Source organism: Bos indicus, chromosome 9 (assembly GCF_029378745.1).
Source record: "Bos indicus isolate NIAB-ARS_2022 breed Sahiwal x Tharparkar chromosome 9, NIAB-ARS_B.indTharparkar_mat_pri_1.0, whole genome shotgun sequence".
Taxonomy (NCBI): Eukaryota; Metazoa; Chordata; class Mammalia; order Artiodactyla; family Bovidae; genus Bos; species Bos indicus.
In genome coordinates this window covers 82,266,542-82,283,458 of record NC_091768.1, presented here as the reverse complement: position 1 = coordinate 82,283,458, position 16,917 = coordinate 82,266,542, and the positions used below count along the sequence as shown (strand labels likewise).

Genomic DNA, 16,917 nt, shown 5'->3' with positions numbered 1-16,917 from the left:
AGCCTTTCTCTACCCAGTTCTTTTCCCCTACTGCATTGGGTATATAAGCCCTAAATTCTAACCACTTTTTTGAGTTACTCATCACTGTATGCAGATTGCATTCATAAATAAACTCTTTTCTCCTGCAAATTTGTCCTTTGTCATCTTAATTCATAGGCCCCAATAACTGAACCTAAGAGAGTGGAGAAAATGTTGTTTCTCTTCCCTGACATGCTCTTCATGAACATCTAGATTCTTCACTCTCCTTACATATGGATTTCTCTTTTGCCATTTTAATTTCATACTCTTCTTTCAGCCTCCTCCAGTTAGCCAGTATTTTTTATAAGTATTGAACTGTTTTTTTTCATGATCCTTATCCTTTGCTTTAAAAGCAAGTTTTTGTACCTTGTCTTTTTCAGTAACTTCCAAAACTAATTAGAAGTTTGGGGGAATAAGGTGAGGGTAATACAGATCAATGCACAGCTTAAATTAGGTTCCTTCTTTGTGTGTGTATGTGGTGAACAGTTCTTCAGTGGGTCAGTGGCCTTATTTAAAATAGTTTACTGTTCATTATCTAGGTCAGAATAGAGTAATAACATTTAATAGTACTCAAAAGACTTCTTAGATAACACTCAGTTCTTATAAAACTGTTTAGTAGGCTAAATAAAATCGCACAGTACACAAGAGACAGTGATATTAAAATAGTCATACAATCAAATGTCAGGGAAATTATTTTTAAAGCCTAAGTAATATATCAAGAAGTGAGGCATGTCACTGGAAAAAGAACATAATCAGTGTTTTTGTACACAAGTAATAAAACTCCCAAATAACTCATACTTTACTTTGGAAAAAATTTCAAGTTTAGATTTGAAATTGGATATGTAAAATGTCCTAGAAATTTCAAAATCTCAAACAAAATAACATATGTTCAATGTGAAGGTCTGTCTTGGGAAGAGTTAGAAAGTTGTCTGACTCCTTTACCTGGTTCCTGATACCAGTGTGAAGGCAAATATCTCCAAACACCTTGGTACTAAATACCAACCAAATCATTCTACCCTTTGACTATCTAAATTATTCCAAAGACCATGGAAAAGGTACCAAAGTTATGTGCCCTGAGGTTTTTTTTTTACTGTTCATAGTGTGGCCTGTGCTGAATTGAAATGCAAAATCTCAGATTTCTAATTTGACTGGATCAGAATCTTCATCTCATCAAAATCTCAAGTGATTAATAAGCACATTCAAGAAGTACTGACCTAAAAGACTCCTAATACAAATGAAAGTAAAACATGAAAAAGATACCTCCAAATTTTGCTAATAAAACAGCTTCCTCCCTATTACCAATAAGAATTTTAAAAGAAAAGGGAAGAAAAAGAATTAAAGAAGGATTTGCTGAAAATAGAGTACAATCCAAAGAAATTCATCACAGGCTCCCAGTTTTTAAGACAGCCTACTAGGATTCACTCGAGCTCTTGTCTCCTCTTTGGAGTAATTTCAATCCCCATGGCAACACTACCGCTTAGAGACAGACACCCCATCGTGAAGGACCAAACCAAGGCTCAAGAATCAAACTAAAACTATAAGTAATGCAGAGCCAAACTTATACCTAAACAACAAACAAACACACACTTTCTCTAGAATCACAAGTGTGGTGCTTTGGCAAACAACCTCTATGGAACCACAAGGGAAAAATACCAGCAAGCAGTCAGACAGAGGACTGAGGAATCAGTGAGAACACCCCCTTGCTAATGGCTCTTTTTAGTTGAAGCCACCACCACGAGGTGAGGGAACACACACATTTGGCAAACAGATGGAGGGCGGGAAACGGCACCTCCCCTTGTGAATTCAATACCAGTTGATTCATTAGGCAGAACTGCCAAAGCTGAAAATAAACACAGCCTCTGGTTACAAAAGTAAAATTGCAGCTTACCAAACAACAGTTTTTTTTTTTTTTTAAGTAGTAGATGCAATTGATTGTTGGGTTTTCTTTCACTCTTTTTTTTTTTTAAAGTGGGGGGAGGGTTTTAAAGCAAAATCCACAATCAATCCAAAGGCTCAAAGTATTTGAACAGCTGCAGATTGCTCAGTTCCTCCTGCCAAAATGCTTCCAGTCCTCCCAGAGGAGGCAACCAAAACAGAATAAAAGTAGCATTTCCCCCCCAAAATAACAACAGTTTAGGTTCTGGCCAATCTCAAATATGAAAAAGGAGTAGAACTTAATATTGTACAACTTGACAAACTGTAAAATAAAATTCAAATTTTGTTACTAAAAATCCTCATTTTAAGAGGGAACCAACACAGGAGTCTAAGAATAAATGAAAAATCAAAAAATCCACCAAAGCAGCAATTAGGAGTTAAGTCCAGATCATGTGATGCAAACAACAGCAAGAATATATGACATATAACTAAGCAGGTGCCTAGCCTGCTCGCATCAGGGAAAACTGTGAAGGCCTTTGATGTGGGCCAGAAATTAGTGAGTGATACACCTGTGTAGCTGTGATTATCTTTAAGCTATTTTAAACTCCACAAAATGAAGAAAACCGATAGTAATGCAAATGATATTTTTGTCCACAGAAATGCAAATTGTGTCCACTCGAATGCAACTGATTATTGTCCTGATGGATACTGACCAGTCTGTCAGCTTTGCATCCATTGTTAATTCATTTCAGCATGCCTTACTTAACTATAAAGACTAATATTTAGTATTCTCCTTGGAACCTGCTAGAACTTCTTATCCATTCTCTTATTATCTACTGAATGCTCTTTTTATATTTGTACAAGTCAAGGTTTTCCATAGTTTAAATTTTATTTTATATATTTAAATTTTAAAATTAAAAAAATTTTAATTGAGATACAATTTGTGGTGTCTCAAGGATGAAAGAGCAGATAAAACCAAGGAGGTTCTTGGAATGCAGGAATGGAAAAACCAGACCCTTATGGCCCTCCCTCCTACCATGTTGTAACTATTAATGGATTTCAGGTCTTCCTGAGCAGTATAAACTGTCTCCCCTCCTGCCCCATAAGGAGAAAGTATTTGTCTTACTCTTCCCCGACCCAGTATACATGCCTCATCCAATCAGCAAATGATCTACAAGACCCCTGTCCCACTCCTTGTACCCTGGGTATAAAAGTGGACTAAGGACCCCCACTCAATGTCGGTTCTCGCTGGCCCACTGTTCTAACAGCATCTCCCATTCTAATAAGCTTTATTTCCCTCTCCTTCTGTCTCATGCCTGGAAAGTCTCTTCCAACCCACACCTGGACCATGACACAAGTAACATACAACACTGTATAAGTTTAAGGTGTACAGTGTGTCGGTTTGATGTATTTGTATACTGCAATATGATTACCGCTATACCATTATCTAACACCATCATCACATCACACAATCATCATTTCCTCTTTTTGTGGTAAGAACATTTAAAGTTTAGTCTCAGCAACTTTCAAATTTATCCTACAGTGAAAGTGAAGTCGCTCATCATGTCATGTCTGACCTCATGGACTATAGCCTACCAGGCTCCTCTGTCCATGGAATTTTCCAGGCAAGAGTACTGGAGTGGGTTGCCATTTCCTTCTCCAGGGGATCTTCCCAACCCAGAGATCAAATCTGGGTCTCCCGCACTGCAGGCAGACACTTTACCGAGCCACCTGGGAGGCACTTACTATACAGTATCGGTGTCTATAAATCACTGTATTGTGCATTAGATCTCCATTACCTAATTTTTTTAATTATCCTTCAAAACTTGGGACAGTCCTGTATTATACCTGCTGTCACATATATTAAAGTGTCCCAGTATCCTTAAGTGTTCCAGTTTGGACAACATATGACTCTATATTTTATGGACTTTGATGAAATATTAAACCAGTATGGTTAATAAGTAGCATATGCTTCTAGCTATTATTATTCATAATGTGTTCTCACAAGCCACAGGAAGGTAAATGCAAATAAGACTGTGCACCAATGAAGAGAAGACAAAAACTGTTGGGCCACAACACTTGCCCAGTATATAATATAATGAACCAATAGCAATTTACAAATAACACCAATATGATACTGATTTCTAGGCAAAGACTGCTCTGGGGAAGATATCTGTTGAACCCATTTGTTCTCATTAGAGTGGTCTCATTTTTTTCATTAAAAAATGATAAGATGGGATGCTGGATATTCAAAAACCAACACACACTTTCTTGTTACTTATCTATCTAATTTAATGTTTGAAACTGGATTTTGTGGGGTTTGCTATTTATCATTCCATTCCAATTTTAATTATAAAGGCTTATAAGAGAAAAAGCTTCCCAAGTGGTGCAGTGGTAAAGAATTCCCTGCCAATGTAGGAGACATAGGTTTGATCCCTGGGTTGGGAAGATCCCCTGGAGAAGGAAATGGCACCCCACTCCAGTATTCTTGGCCTGGAAAATTCTACGGACAGAGGAGCCTGGTGGGCTACAGTCCATGGGGTCGCAAAAAGCCAGATATGACTGAGTAACATATATAAGAGAAAAGCATTATAGGTGAGTTAGCTAATTAAAAATATAAAAGTAAAATATAAATGTGTGTGAGAATATAATGCTCTGGCTAAGACAATCACAGAAAGAGAAATATTTCTTCTTCGTGGTACACGTGTACACGTGTGCTCAGTTGTGTCTGACTCCTTGCAATTCCATGGACTGTAGCCTGCCAGGCTCCTTTATCTATGGAATTTCCCAGGCAAGAATACTGGAGTGGGTTGCCATTTCTCACTGCAGGGTATCTTCCCGACACAGAGATCAAACCTGCGTCCCTTGCGTCTCTTGCATTGGCAGGTAGATTCTTCACCATTGTGACACTTGGGAAGCCCAATTGCTATACACAGGAAAACTTAATACACTAGGTGAGGATATGTGACATTAATTACAGTAATGGCCTATTATTTGAATGCGCAATTTATACCAAGTACTCTCCTAAACTCTTTCTATATATAAATTCAAAACCAAACAATAATTCTGAGTTCGGTGCCAATATTATCCCCACTTTACAAATAAATGAACCTAGGAAAAACTTAGATAACTTGTTCAAGGTCATAGTTTGTAAATAGTAGAAATGGAATTTGAACCCAGATGGTCTGATTTTAAGCCTGAGTTCTTAATATGGACGTGTACTTGCACGATTGAGGTTTTAAAATATTTCTGATGAAGCTGTCTAAATTTGAGTCTGAGGTCCATCATTATAATCATTACAAACAACCTCATCTCCCTTGCTTCTCTCACTCCTGGCAAAACCGAAGCATGGATCAGCTCAATCACTTGCCTTCTCTGGACCAGAGCAGCTGCACATGAATACAGCTGGAGAAAATCACTCAACAGACTGATTTTACTTTAAATGTTTGACTTCAAACCTCAAATGTCCAAGTGCTGGCAAAGGCACTACATTCCCTAATAAAGTGCTTCCCAGAGCCCAAGGCAACAATTACCGCCGCCGTCTCACTCCCCAAACCTAAGTAAATTTCCCCGCCTGTCTTAGTATCATTTAACTCTAGCTCACACTTCATCTAAAAAACTAAAAATCATCAGACTAGATTTCCTTCATCTTCCCACCTCTAAATCAGTAAGTTCCCTGCATCTGCCATGTTATCTGCTTCCCCCTTTTTTTAAAATGAGAAGTGACCCCCTTTCCTATGAAGGGCCAATACTTCCCAAAGATTTCTAAACAATACTTGTGCTGATAGGTTCAGAATGCAAATGTAGAAGGGTTCAGATCAGATCAGATCAGTTGCTCAGTCGTGTCCAATTCTTTGCGACCCCATGAATCGCAGCACGCCAGGCCTCCCTGTCCATCACCAACTCCTGGAGTTCACTCAGACTCACGTCCATTGAGTCGGTGATGCAATCCAGCCATCTCATCCTCTGTCGTCCCCTTCTCCTCCTGCCCCCAGTCCCTCCCAGCATCAGAGTCTTTCCCAATGAGTCAACTCTTCCCATGAGGTGGCCAAAGAACTGGAGTTTCAGCTTTAGCATCATTCCTTCCAAAGAAATCCCAGGGCTGATCTCCTTCAGAATGGACTGGTTGGATCTCCTTGCAGTCCAAGGGACTCTCAAGAGTCCTCTCTAACACCACAATTCAAAAGCATCAATTCTTCGGCACTCAGCCTTCTTCACAGTCCAACTCTCACATCCATACATGACCACAGGAAAAACCATAGCCTTGACTAGATGGACCTTTGTTGGCAAAGTAATATCTCTGCTTTTCAATATGCTATCTAGGTTGGTCATAACTTTCCTTCCAAGGAGTAAGCGTCTTTTAATTTCATGGCTGCAGTCACCATCTGCAGTGATTTTGGAGCCCAGAAAAATAAAGTCTGACACTGTTTCCACTGTTTCCCCATCCATTTCCCAGGAAGTGATGGGACCGGATGCCATGATCTTTGTTTTCTGAATGTTGAGGTTTAAGCCAACTTTTTCACTCTCCACTTTGACTTTCATCAAGAGGCTTTTTAGTTCCTCTTCACTTTCTGCCATAAGGGTGGTGTCATCTGCATATCTGAGGTGATTGATATTTCTCCCGGCAATCTTGATTCCAGCTTGTGTTTCTTCCAGTCCAGCGTTTCTCATGATGTACTCTGAACAAAAGTTAAATAAGCAGGGTGACAATATACAGCCTTGACGTACTCCTTTTCCTATTTGGAACCAGTCTGTTGTTCCATGTCCACTTCTAACTGTTGCTTCCTGACCTGCACATAGGTTTCTCAAGAGGCAGGTCAGGTGGTCTGGTATTCCCATCTCTTTCATAATTTCCCACAGTTTATTGTACTCCACACAGTCAAAGGCTTTGGCATAGTCAATAAAGCAGAAAGAGATGTTTTTCTGGAACACTCTTGCTTTTTCCATGATCCAGTGGATGTTGGCAATTTGATCTCTGGTTCCTCTGCCTTTTCTAAAACCAGCTTGAACATCTGGAAGTTCACGGTTCATGTATTGCTGAAGCCTGGCTTGGAGAATTTTGAGCATTACTTTACTAGCATGTGCGATGAATGCAATTGTGTGGTAGTTTGAGCACTCTTTGGCATTGCCTTTCTTTGGGATTGAAATGAAAAGTGACCTTTTCCAGTTCTGTGGCCACTGCTGAGTTTTCCACATTTGCTGGCATATTGAGTGCAGCACTTTCACAGCATCATCTTTCAGGATTTGGAATAGCTCAACTGGAATTCCATCACCTCCACTAGCTTTGTTCATAGTGATGCTTTCTAAGGCCCACTTGACTTCACATTCCAGGATGTCTGGCTCTAGGTCAGTGATCACACCATCATGATTATCTGGGTCATGAAGATCTTTTTTGTATAGTTCTTCTGTGTATTATTGCCATCTCTTCTTAATATCTTCTGCTTCTGTTAGGTCCATACCATTTCTGTTGTTTATCGAGCCCATCTTTGCATGAAATTTTCCTTTGGTATCTCTGATTTTCTTGAAGAGATCTCTAGTCTTTCCCATTCTGTTGTTTTCCTCTATTTCTTTGCATTGATCGCTGAAGAAGGCTTTCTAATCTCTTCTTGCTATTCTTTGGAACTCTGCATTAAGATGTTTATATCTTTCCTTTTCTCCTTTGCTTTTCGCTTCTCTTCTTTTCAGAGCTATTTGTAAGGCCTCCCCAGACAGCCATTTTGCTTTTTTGCATTTCTTTTCCATGGTAGAAGGGTTGATGCTGCTGCTGCTGCTGCTAAGTCGCTTCAGTCGTGTCCGACTCTGTGCAACCCCATAGACGGCAGCCCACCAGGCTCCCCCGTCCCTGGGATTTTCCAGGCAAGAGTACTGGAGTGGGGTGCCATTGCCTTCTCCGGGTAGAAGGGTTAGCCATCCTTAATCTCAATCTCTCTCTCTCTCTCTCTCTGTCTCACACACACACACACACACACACACACACACACTCACTCACACCCTATGTTGAATCTGCATTTCCTGCCACCTAGGACCCATTTTGTCTTCTTTACAAAATTTTCATATGAATAGTTCACATCCTCCAGATTCATTCAGGACTTAAGTCACTTCTATTTGGATTTTAACCTCACTCCACCCAAACTGGTCCTGTCAAAATTATCAAGGCACTCCATGTTGTTAAGTGGAATGCCTGCTTTTCTGTCTTCAGCTCATTAGACCTCTCCTCATAAGCAAAGAGAAATAGGGTAGAGGCTTCAGAAGTAAGTTATCTACTGTAGTAGACGCTGAGACATGCTATGTAAAAAACAGAATATCCAAAATGAAGTTGATGTAGGCAAAATGTATGCTATCTGAACACCTTCTTTACATATACAAGTTATATATAGGGATCAAGTAGAGCTCCCAAGTAATCAAATTGGCATTCAAGTGACGAAAGCATACAGACTAAAACACATTTTGGCAACCTCATGTGATATCATTTATCCGAGTAATATCTTTTTAAAGATCTAAGAGGTGACATTTTGGAATTTATAATCCCCTCAATCTTGATTTCATCATCCTTGAATATATGAAGAATATGGCATACACCTGTCATAATGTTGATTCATGCTTTGTGTGCATGCTTGTGTGTTTGTGTGTGCTTGTGTGTGTGACTAGGGTTGAGCGGACTCGGGAGGGGACAGGGCAGTAGATGAGGATGCTGTGTGAGGGTAAACATATTTGTTTCTTTGGTTATATCTAACTTCTTGAATCTTCACCAATACTTTCTACCATTCTCAAATCTTTTAAAGGCATAAAATCCAGGATTATACTTTTGGAAACATAAGAATAAATCTAAGGGAAAACTTGAAGTGTGAATGTCAACATTTCAAGAAAAAAAAAACACAACAAAAACCTTTCTGTTCAAAATCCAAATAAGATATATGATCCCATAGATATCATACAACCATAAAAAATGCCATTCGTTTTTCATGATAATGAAGACATAGTTGTAAACAATGGATAATCTCTTGGATTCAATTATAAAATGCTATTAAAAAGAAACAACAAACCCAAAATGAAGTCACTTGGGCTAAACCCCACCAAGACTTAATACCTAACCCAACTGCAGTTTCACCCTCTCCCAGGAGTGGAATAAACCATTAGTCTGAAATTTCCTGGTCAGCACTCGTGAGGGAATCTATATAAGAAGACTCTTACATTCCCTTCCCCATAAAATAAGATGACCTGGCCTGAAACAATCCTTTCTTTTCTTTGGCTAATAACTTCCTTGTTATCAGCTCCTTCCTTTCCCTCCAGTTTCTAAAAAAGCCTTCCATTTTGTACAGTTCCTTGAAGCTGCTTTCTATTTACTAAATGGGATGCTGTCCACTTCATAAATTGTTGAATAAAGCCAATTAGAAGTGTAAATTTACCTAGCTGAATTTTGTTTTTTAAAAATGCACTTAAAAGTTCTCTCACACGTAGGAGTAGGCTCAAAGACACAAGTACGTAAAGAGCTACCCCAAAATACATGTGTCAACACCCAATGTGTGGATGATGGAACAATAAGACAAGGTTTGTTTGTGCGTGTTTAAATAAAGTAGTAGAATTTATGACTAAAGTGGATGTGCCTGGGTGTGAGGGGAGATACAGGAGAGACAGGTGACAACTGTCTTAAGGCAGTGGAAGACTGACTGCAAGAATAAAACATTTGACAAATGCAAGAGAACCTCCACTCTGGTAATATCTCTACTTCAGCCCAGAACTCAAAGGAAGCCCTGAGCTCATCCAACTCTACCCTCCTGTCTCTTTAAGCCCTCAAACTAGGGAGAATCAGACCACCAACCAACACATCACCAACAGAAGACCTATAGGTCATCCGTCGTGGCACTGACCCTGCTGTGTACGCCCTTGCCTGAGGGTGTTAACCTCAGGTTTACGTTCCTACCAGAGTTCAATTTATTGTTGTATCCTTTAAGTTTTGTTTTTCAAAGCTGAACTTATATCATTTAGTTTTTTAAACAGAACTATTTTTTCTCTTTCACATTTATTTTTATTTTTTTAAAGTTTTTTTTTTAATGTGGACCATTTTTAAAGTTTTTATTGAATTTGTTACAATATGGCTTCTGTTTTATGTTTTGGTTTTTTTAGCCCCGAGGCATATGGCATCTTAGCTCCCAGGGACCCACACCCCCTGCATTGGGAGGCAAAGTCTTAACCACTGGACCACGAAGATAGTCCCATTTCACATATATCTTAAATGAGAAATTAATTCTAATTTTTACTATAGGGTTGTATTAAATTTTTTTTACTGTATCACTTCAGGTTATAATCAGTACAGAAAAAGATATTCTATTTATTTCACTATTTATTTGATCATTATTACTTCTGTACCTTTGCTAATTGTAGTGACTATTTTAAAAATTGAATCATTACAAATTCAAGTTCAGATATCATTTTTTTTCCCTTAATGATCCCTCAGTGATCCTTCCTATGCTATATGGTAAAATTTATTAATTGCTTCCCTGACCCTAAAAATCAAATTGTACAGTATGACTGATGGTGCTGTTATAAATCAATGAAGCTGAGTAATCCAGAAGATTCCAAGCCAAAATTCCACTTCATGGTTATAATATCTCTGGCACCAGCAACATATGGATGAATGGCAGGAAAGATATCTTCTCAAGTCCTGAGCTAGTCGATATATTTCTAAGACAACGTCAGCTCCACCTAAATTATCTCAACAAACCATTTACACTGGTAAGTACTCTAGAAGTTGCCCGTTTGGGGCTGCTGCAGAGCAGGCAGTCTGCTGCTTGGTTTCCAAGTGAGCTAAGGTACGCTCCTTTGTCTGAAGCTGCCCCCAAGCCCAGGAGGTTAAGTGATCCCAAGGTACTTAATTTTCTCATAAAGCAAATTCATTCTTACCTCCTCATCAGCAGATTCGGCCCAGTGAGTTTTAAATATTTTATTTTCAATAAAAATAAAGTCACAGATCATTTCTCAGAAAAGCAGACTCTCTAGGACATTCTCTTATATTTCTGTTTCATTTATTTCTTTATCATTAAAACCAAAAACACAAACCCCATTTCTGGAAAAAAAGACTTCTCCACTTAAAATTCGGGGATCAAAAAGACACCCTTTCCCATCCTGATGAAGGTGGAGAGAGATGAGGGCTGCTTTGGGAAGCCTTTCAGAGAGAACTGTATCTTTCATTGTTAGAAATATCTTTGTTGTGGATTTATTTTGCTTTGGGATGAGTTTCCTTAACCTTTAAAGATAAAATGTTTTATGTTAATTTCTTTTTTGATGTTGTTATACCTTTGTTAGCTGTGATTTCCTAGTGAGGCTGGATATTTGAATTTCCCATGCTGCCATTCCTCTCTGCTCTTATTAAGGGGAGAAATATTTCACCTACATCATCTAAGCAGGGTTCACAATTCCTCTAAAGAAATAAGCATTAATTCTCTCCTTTAGACTGTACATACATAATGAGACAAGTATATACAGTTTATGCAAATAAATTGCATGACTGCTATAAAGAACAACTACTTGCTCTCCAAGATTTCATTTACAAATATAAACTTCATCTTTTTTTCTAGGAATTGATGTATTAGGGCAGCAGAGGGTACCCTTGGGAGGCAAGAGAGGGGTCCAAAACAGTATTGCAGGATTACCCATAATGAACACAAGGATGGAAAAGGAAAATATAAAAGAGACTAAATGTAATAAATGTAGGGAAATCTTGATTTAGACCTATTCATAAGGAGGCTTTAGAAAAGGCAGAGACTGCAAGGTAGTGGTATTTGTAGCTGAAGATTCATTTATTCTGGTGAATACATTGTAAGATTGAGGAATGTGAGCTGTAGGGAAGGTGACAGGTATTATCTATATAATCAGAGATGACTAAAGTCTTCATGTTAAAGCTGGGTGTGTGTGACTGCATTAGAAAGAATTAAACTTTGTACTTCAGATTCTAATGGGGAAAATAAAGCTATAGAACTGAGCTCTGAGCTTGAAGCTGTCATAAAGAGCAGAATCATCATCTGTATTAAGGCTTACTGAAAAGTCACACACGTGGGGTTTAGAGAAGCCACTGTGGAGAGAGAGAGGAAAGCTCTATTTCCTAACTACCCCTCGTGAAATTCTATGAACCAGGATGGCTTACTTAACAAGCTGAATAAGGTAGAGGAGCAGCTATGCTAAAAGCCCCAAGGGACCTATAAGCCAGCTTTGCTGGCCATGCTCCTCACAGATGGAAATCTCCCCAGTGTCAGAAACCTCCAGACCCTGTGCATGAGAAAAAGTAGAGGAGGGCCAGACAGTCTTCTCCCCACCACCTCCGAACTGTCACCATCCCACTGGCAGGACTGTGGCAAACGACATTCACTACCTACAGAAGAGCACCTTAGTCCATTGTCAGACCACAGTGTGAACTTTTCTTAATCATATATTGTTGCTGAGTCATGTTTAACACTTTTGCGACCCCATGGACTGTAGCCCTCCAAGCTCCTCTGTCTGTGGGATTTCCCAGGCAAGAATACTGGAGTGGGTTGCCATTTCCTTCTCCAAGAGATCTTCATGACCCAGGGATTGAGCTTAGGTGATGCCAGCTCAATCGACAGGCGGATTCCTTACCACTGAGCCCCTAGGGAAGCCCTGATCATACATCAGGCCTACAGAAAATAGCTTATGGAGAATCCTACGGAAAAGGCAAAGTGCAACATGGAAGAAAGCAAGGCCTTGTCCTAAGACAGCCCTGAATTTCACTGTTGACACATGGCAGGGGCACAATAGATGGTAACCAGTCTACAGTATGAAAGAAAGGATGTTTGCTCCTAATTTCTCCACTTGACTGCATTCCCTAAATATAACCTTTCATCCCATCCCCATTTTCCATGAACTAAAAATTTCTGTTCTCTACCTCTTCTAACACAGAGAATAAGAGGCAGTAAATGCATACCTGCCAAGGTTTCAGGCCCTGGAGTTTGAATGCCAGCTCTGACATGTACCAGTTATGGGATCTCAAGCAAGTTATGTGTGTACTTATGACTTAGAAAGTGAAAAGTGAACGTGAAGTCGCTCAGTCGTGTCCGACTCTTTGAGACCCCACAGACTGTAGCCTACCAGGCTTCTCAGCCTTGTCTATAAATGGGGTAATGATAGGACCTATGGGCTTCCCATAGCTCAGTCGGTAAAGAATCTGCCTGCAGTGTGGGAGACCTGGGTTCGATTCCTGGGTCGGGAAGATCCCCTGGAGATGGAAATGGCAATCCACTCCAGGATTCTTGCCTGGAAAGCCCCATGGACAGAGAAGCCTGACGGGCTACAGTCCATGGGGTCGCAAGTGTCGGATACAACTTAGCGACTAAACCACCACCATAGTACCTATACTTCACTGGGCTACTGTGGGAATTAAAAGAGATAACCCAGGCATAGGATTAGCACAGTGGCTAGCAAGTGAATATTCAAAACGTATCATTTATTACAATGATCATTATTATCACCCTCTATGACTATGAATTATTATTATTATTTCTGCATCAAAAAGAGAAGCAATGAGTTTTACATGATAATTATGACATATTAAGAAAATTCATCTCAAGGCTTTTATTCATCATTCCCTTTATACCTGAAACTCTGTGGATGTTAACTTTTAGTTGAGGAAATGAACAACTTGTACAAAGCACAATGCAGGGCCAAAAATTCACAAAGAAAGAGATCTTGATTTTACAGTATTATTGTACACTGTGAAGGCAGCAAGAGTCATTTCAAATTTTCTTAAATTGATGGAGCAATGAGTTGGCATTGGACTATAGTAGAAAAGAAAAAATGATTAGATCAGCTCTGGAAAGTCTATCTTATAAGCAGCAAGATCACTGAAAGATATGAGTTTCAACTTAAGATATTAACAGAGGGACTTACACTATACAGATTCTTACAGTTCAGATCTATATCCTATCTTTTTCTAGAAATAAATAAGTCATGGAACCATGGCAGATCACCTCAAAATATTAATAGAGAGAAAGAAATGCATTGAGGAACCATCCAAGTATGTTTTAACTGACCAATAAAATTAAAATACAAAATAAAAATAATTTGTCCTTCGTATTCTCTGCCAACTTTCTTACTATCCTCTAGCATTAGAGTACATAAAACTGTATACTTAAATAGTGAAAATATCTAATATTTCTACTGGAATATTACTTTCTTGTTGGTCAAATTAATATATCTTAATATGTTTCAGGAAACTCTAGTTGCATGACAATCATGTAAAACGTGTTTCTAACATTTTTCTTCTACTTACTTGTGCAACCATGCAAAGGGAAGGATATATTAAAATCCTTTTCATTCATTATTTACTTACTTATTAATTTATATGGGAAATAAATTTTGTTTTCATAATAATTTTTCATCTGGAAACACTGGCCTACATAACCTTATCTCTAGTGATTGATGTGCCTTCTTTACGAGGTCTAAATAAACTGTTAGGTTTCACATCAGAGCAAGTAATGGAACAATCTGGTTAAACAAGTTTTCTAAATATAAAAAAATTCATTCTATATACACAGGCAGATTTTGAAATATTTGAAAATCCTAAGACATTTAACACTAAAAATTTAAAATACTTAAGAAAATCCAATCTTTCATTAATGGCATTCAAAATATTTCAGGATGCTACAATCCTATAGGCCACATTAAAAATATTGGCCATCAATGTGTTATACTTATTTTGAAATGCTAGTTATACACTCTAGCAAATAAAATGCCAGAGAAACCAGCCTTCACTTTACCTGCCTGCCCCATAAGGACTTCTAGACTGTGTAAGGAAACAGTTCAGCTAGATCCTCCCCAAATTATAAAAATATTGATCTAGTGAAATTTTGACTTAGACAATGTAATGCTCAGTCACATTTAATCAACTTGAACATACAAAAATTCCTTTTAATTTAGGGGAAGGAGGTGGCAGGGGGGTTCAGGATGGGGAACACGTGTACACCCATGGCAGATGCATGTTGATGTATGGCAAAACCAATACAATATTGTAAAGTAAAAAAATATATATTTTTTTTTATTTGCTCCAAAAGTCAAAGAAAGGGGATGTGCTCTCAGAACCTTCAGAGAGGAACACAGCCCTGCAAACCTTGATTCCAGCTCAGGGAGACATGGATGATAATTTGTTACAGTAGCAATAGAAAACTAATACATGTACCATACAAAATCTAGAGGTCCATATAAATACAGTCCATACAGTCTGTGCTGTAACAAATTATTATCTATATCTCTCTGAGCTGGAATCAAGGTTTGCAGGGCTGTGTTCCTCTCTGAAGGTTCTGAGAGCATATTGCCTTTCACAGCTTCTAGAAGCTGCTTGCATCCCTGGATCATGCCCACTTCTACATCCTCATATAACCTAACCTATTCTCTTCCAGGGGTGAGGAAGTGGGTATCTTTATATGGCCAGATTCTGCCTACTGCAGTATGTCAGATTTATATCAAAACCTGTAATATTCAAGTCAATATTCACCAAGCAAATTAAAATTCTCTAATACTATAATTATCATTATTATTATGTGGAATAAAAATTAAAATGTCACATTTGAATTAGATGATTGCATCTTCTTTTTTTTTAATTGGAGTAAAACTGCTTGACAGTGTTGTGTTAGTATCTGTTGTACAATGAAGTGAATCAGCTATATATATACCCATATGTCCTCTCCCTTTTGGACCTCTCTCCCACCCCCTCACCACCCCATCCATCTAGGTCATCACAGAGCACACATCTGAGGCTCCCAACCTAAACATCCAGACAGAAAAATGAATAAAGAAAATATGGTATAGAGAGGCGGTCCTAAGACAGCACAGTTCTCCCTGACAAATCCATCGGAAGATCATTTGAACGCTGAGCAAATACCATAAAACAACTTCTGAACCCTGGCAGAGGACACCAGGCACCCAGAAAGGCTGCCCATTTTCTTCGAAAGGAGGTAGGACAAAATATAAAAGATAAAAAGACAGACAAAAGGGCTAGGGATGGAGACTGTCCCAGGGAGGGAGTCGTAAAAGAGGAGAAGTTTCCAAACACCAGGAAACCCTCTCACTGGCGGGTCTGTAGAAAGTTTTGGAATCACAGAGGGCAACATAACCAGGAGGAAAAAATAAATAAATAAAACCCACAGATTATGTGCCTAATTGCAACTCTCAGGGGAAAAGTAGGGAAAAGTAGCCCAGAGGCTCGCATCGGCCACCAGCAAGGGGGCACTGAACAGGGCGGTGCGGGCTGCATTGCTTAGGGTAAGGACCGTGCCTGAACGCCCTGAGGACAATCTGAGGGAGCTAATGTGAGATAGCAACCCAAACTGTGAGATAGCCAGAGAGAGAGGAAAAAAGAAAAAGAAGAAAGAGAGAGAGAGAACTTTCCCAAGAAAAGCTCTAATCTAAGGCACTGCCGGCCTGCTCACAGAACAAAGGACTGAGCGAATACCAGAGGAGAGCTGGCCAGCAGCGGACCAGCCCATCCCCCGCTGGAGGCAGGCGGGGGCGATAGCCAGAGCCAGAGGCCAGGAGCAAACTCGTCCTCAGAGACTGCATCCTCTACCAAACTGCGAGCAGCCTCCCAGTTGCTAACTAAGTCTTCCTGGGATCCTGGATGGTTGACAGCCGCCAGGAGGATCGCAGCCAGAGATCAGCTCCCCAGAGGAGACGCACGGCGCACCTGAGACGGCACGCCCACTGCACATCGGGAAACCAAGCGGCAGGGACAGGGGAGGTGATAAGATGCACCGATCCACCTGGGGAGAGTGTGCTCACCAAGCACCTGGGAAGGGAAAGGTCATGGGAAGGGAATAAAACGCAGGCCCAACCGAGTCTGTGCCTTTGTGGAGTACCCAAGAACCTGAACCTGAGCGGCCTAGACCTGGGAAGTGCAGGCAATGCAGGGCCTGCTTTAGACAGCTCCTGCAGAGCAACCTGGAGCCTGAGCAGTGTAGACCGGGAAAGCACACACGCCGTGAGCAGGGGCAAATCCAGTGTGGCCCAGCCACTGTGAGC

At 39.7% G+C, this 16,917-nt stretch overlaps 1 protein-coding gene across 11 annotated transcripts in view; it reads right to left on the bottom strand.

Moving 5' to 3' along the window:
* UTRN (utrophin) overlaps window positions 1–16,917 on the bottom strand; it is a 557,788-nt gene that overhangs the window by 79,021 nt on the left and 461,850 nt on the right. Inside the window, exon 58 of one of the 11 annotated variants that reach the window (XM_070795591.1) lies at window positions 13,462–13,679. The exons of the other annotated variants lie outside the window; for them this stretch is intronic. Within the exon in view, the coding sequence (XP_070651692.1) occupies window positions 13,574–13,679 (106 nt within the window). The 3' untranslated portion in view covers window positions 13,462–13,573. Of the gene's footprint in view, window positions 1–13,461; window positions 13,680–16,917 lie in introns of those variants that run through there. 11 annotated transcript variants of the gene reach the window in all.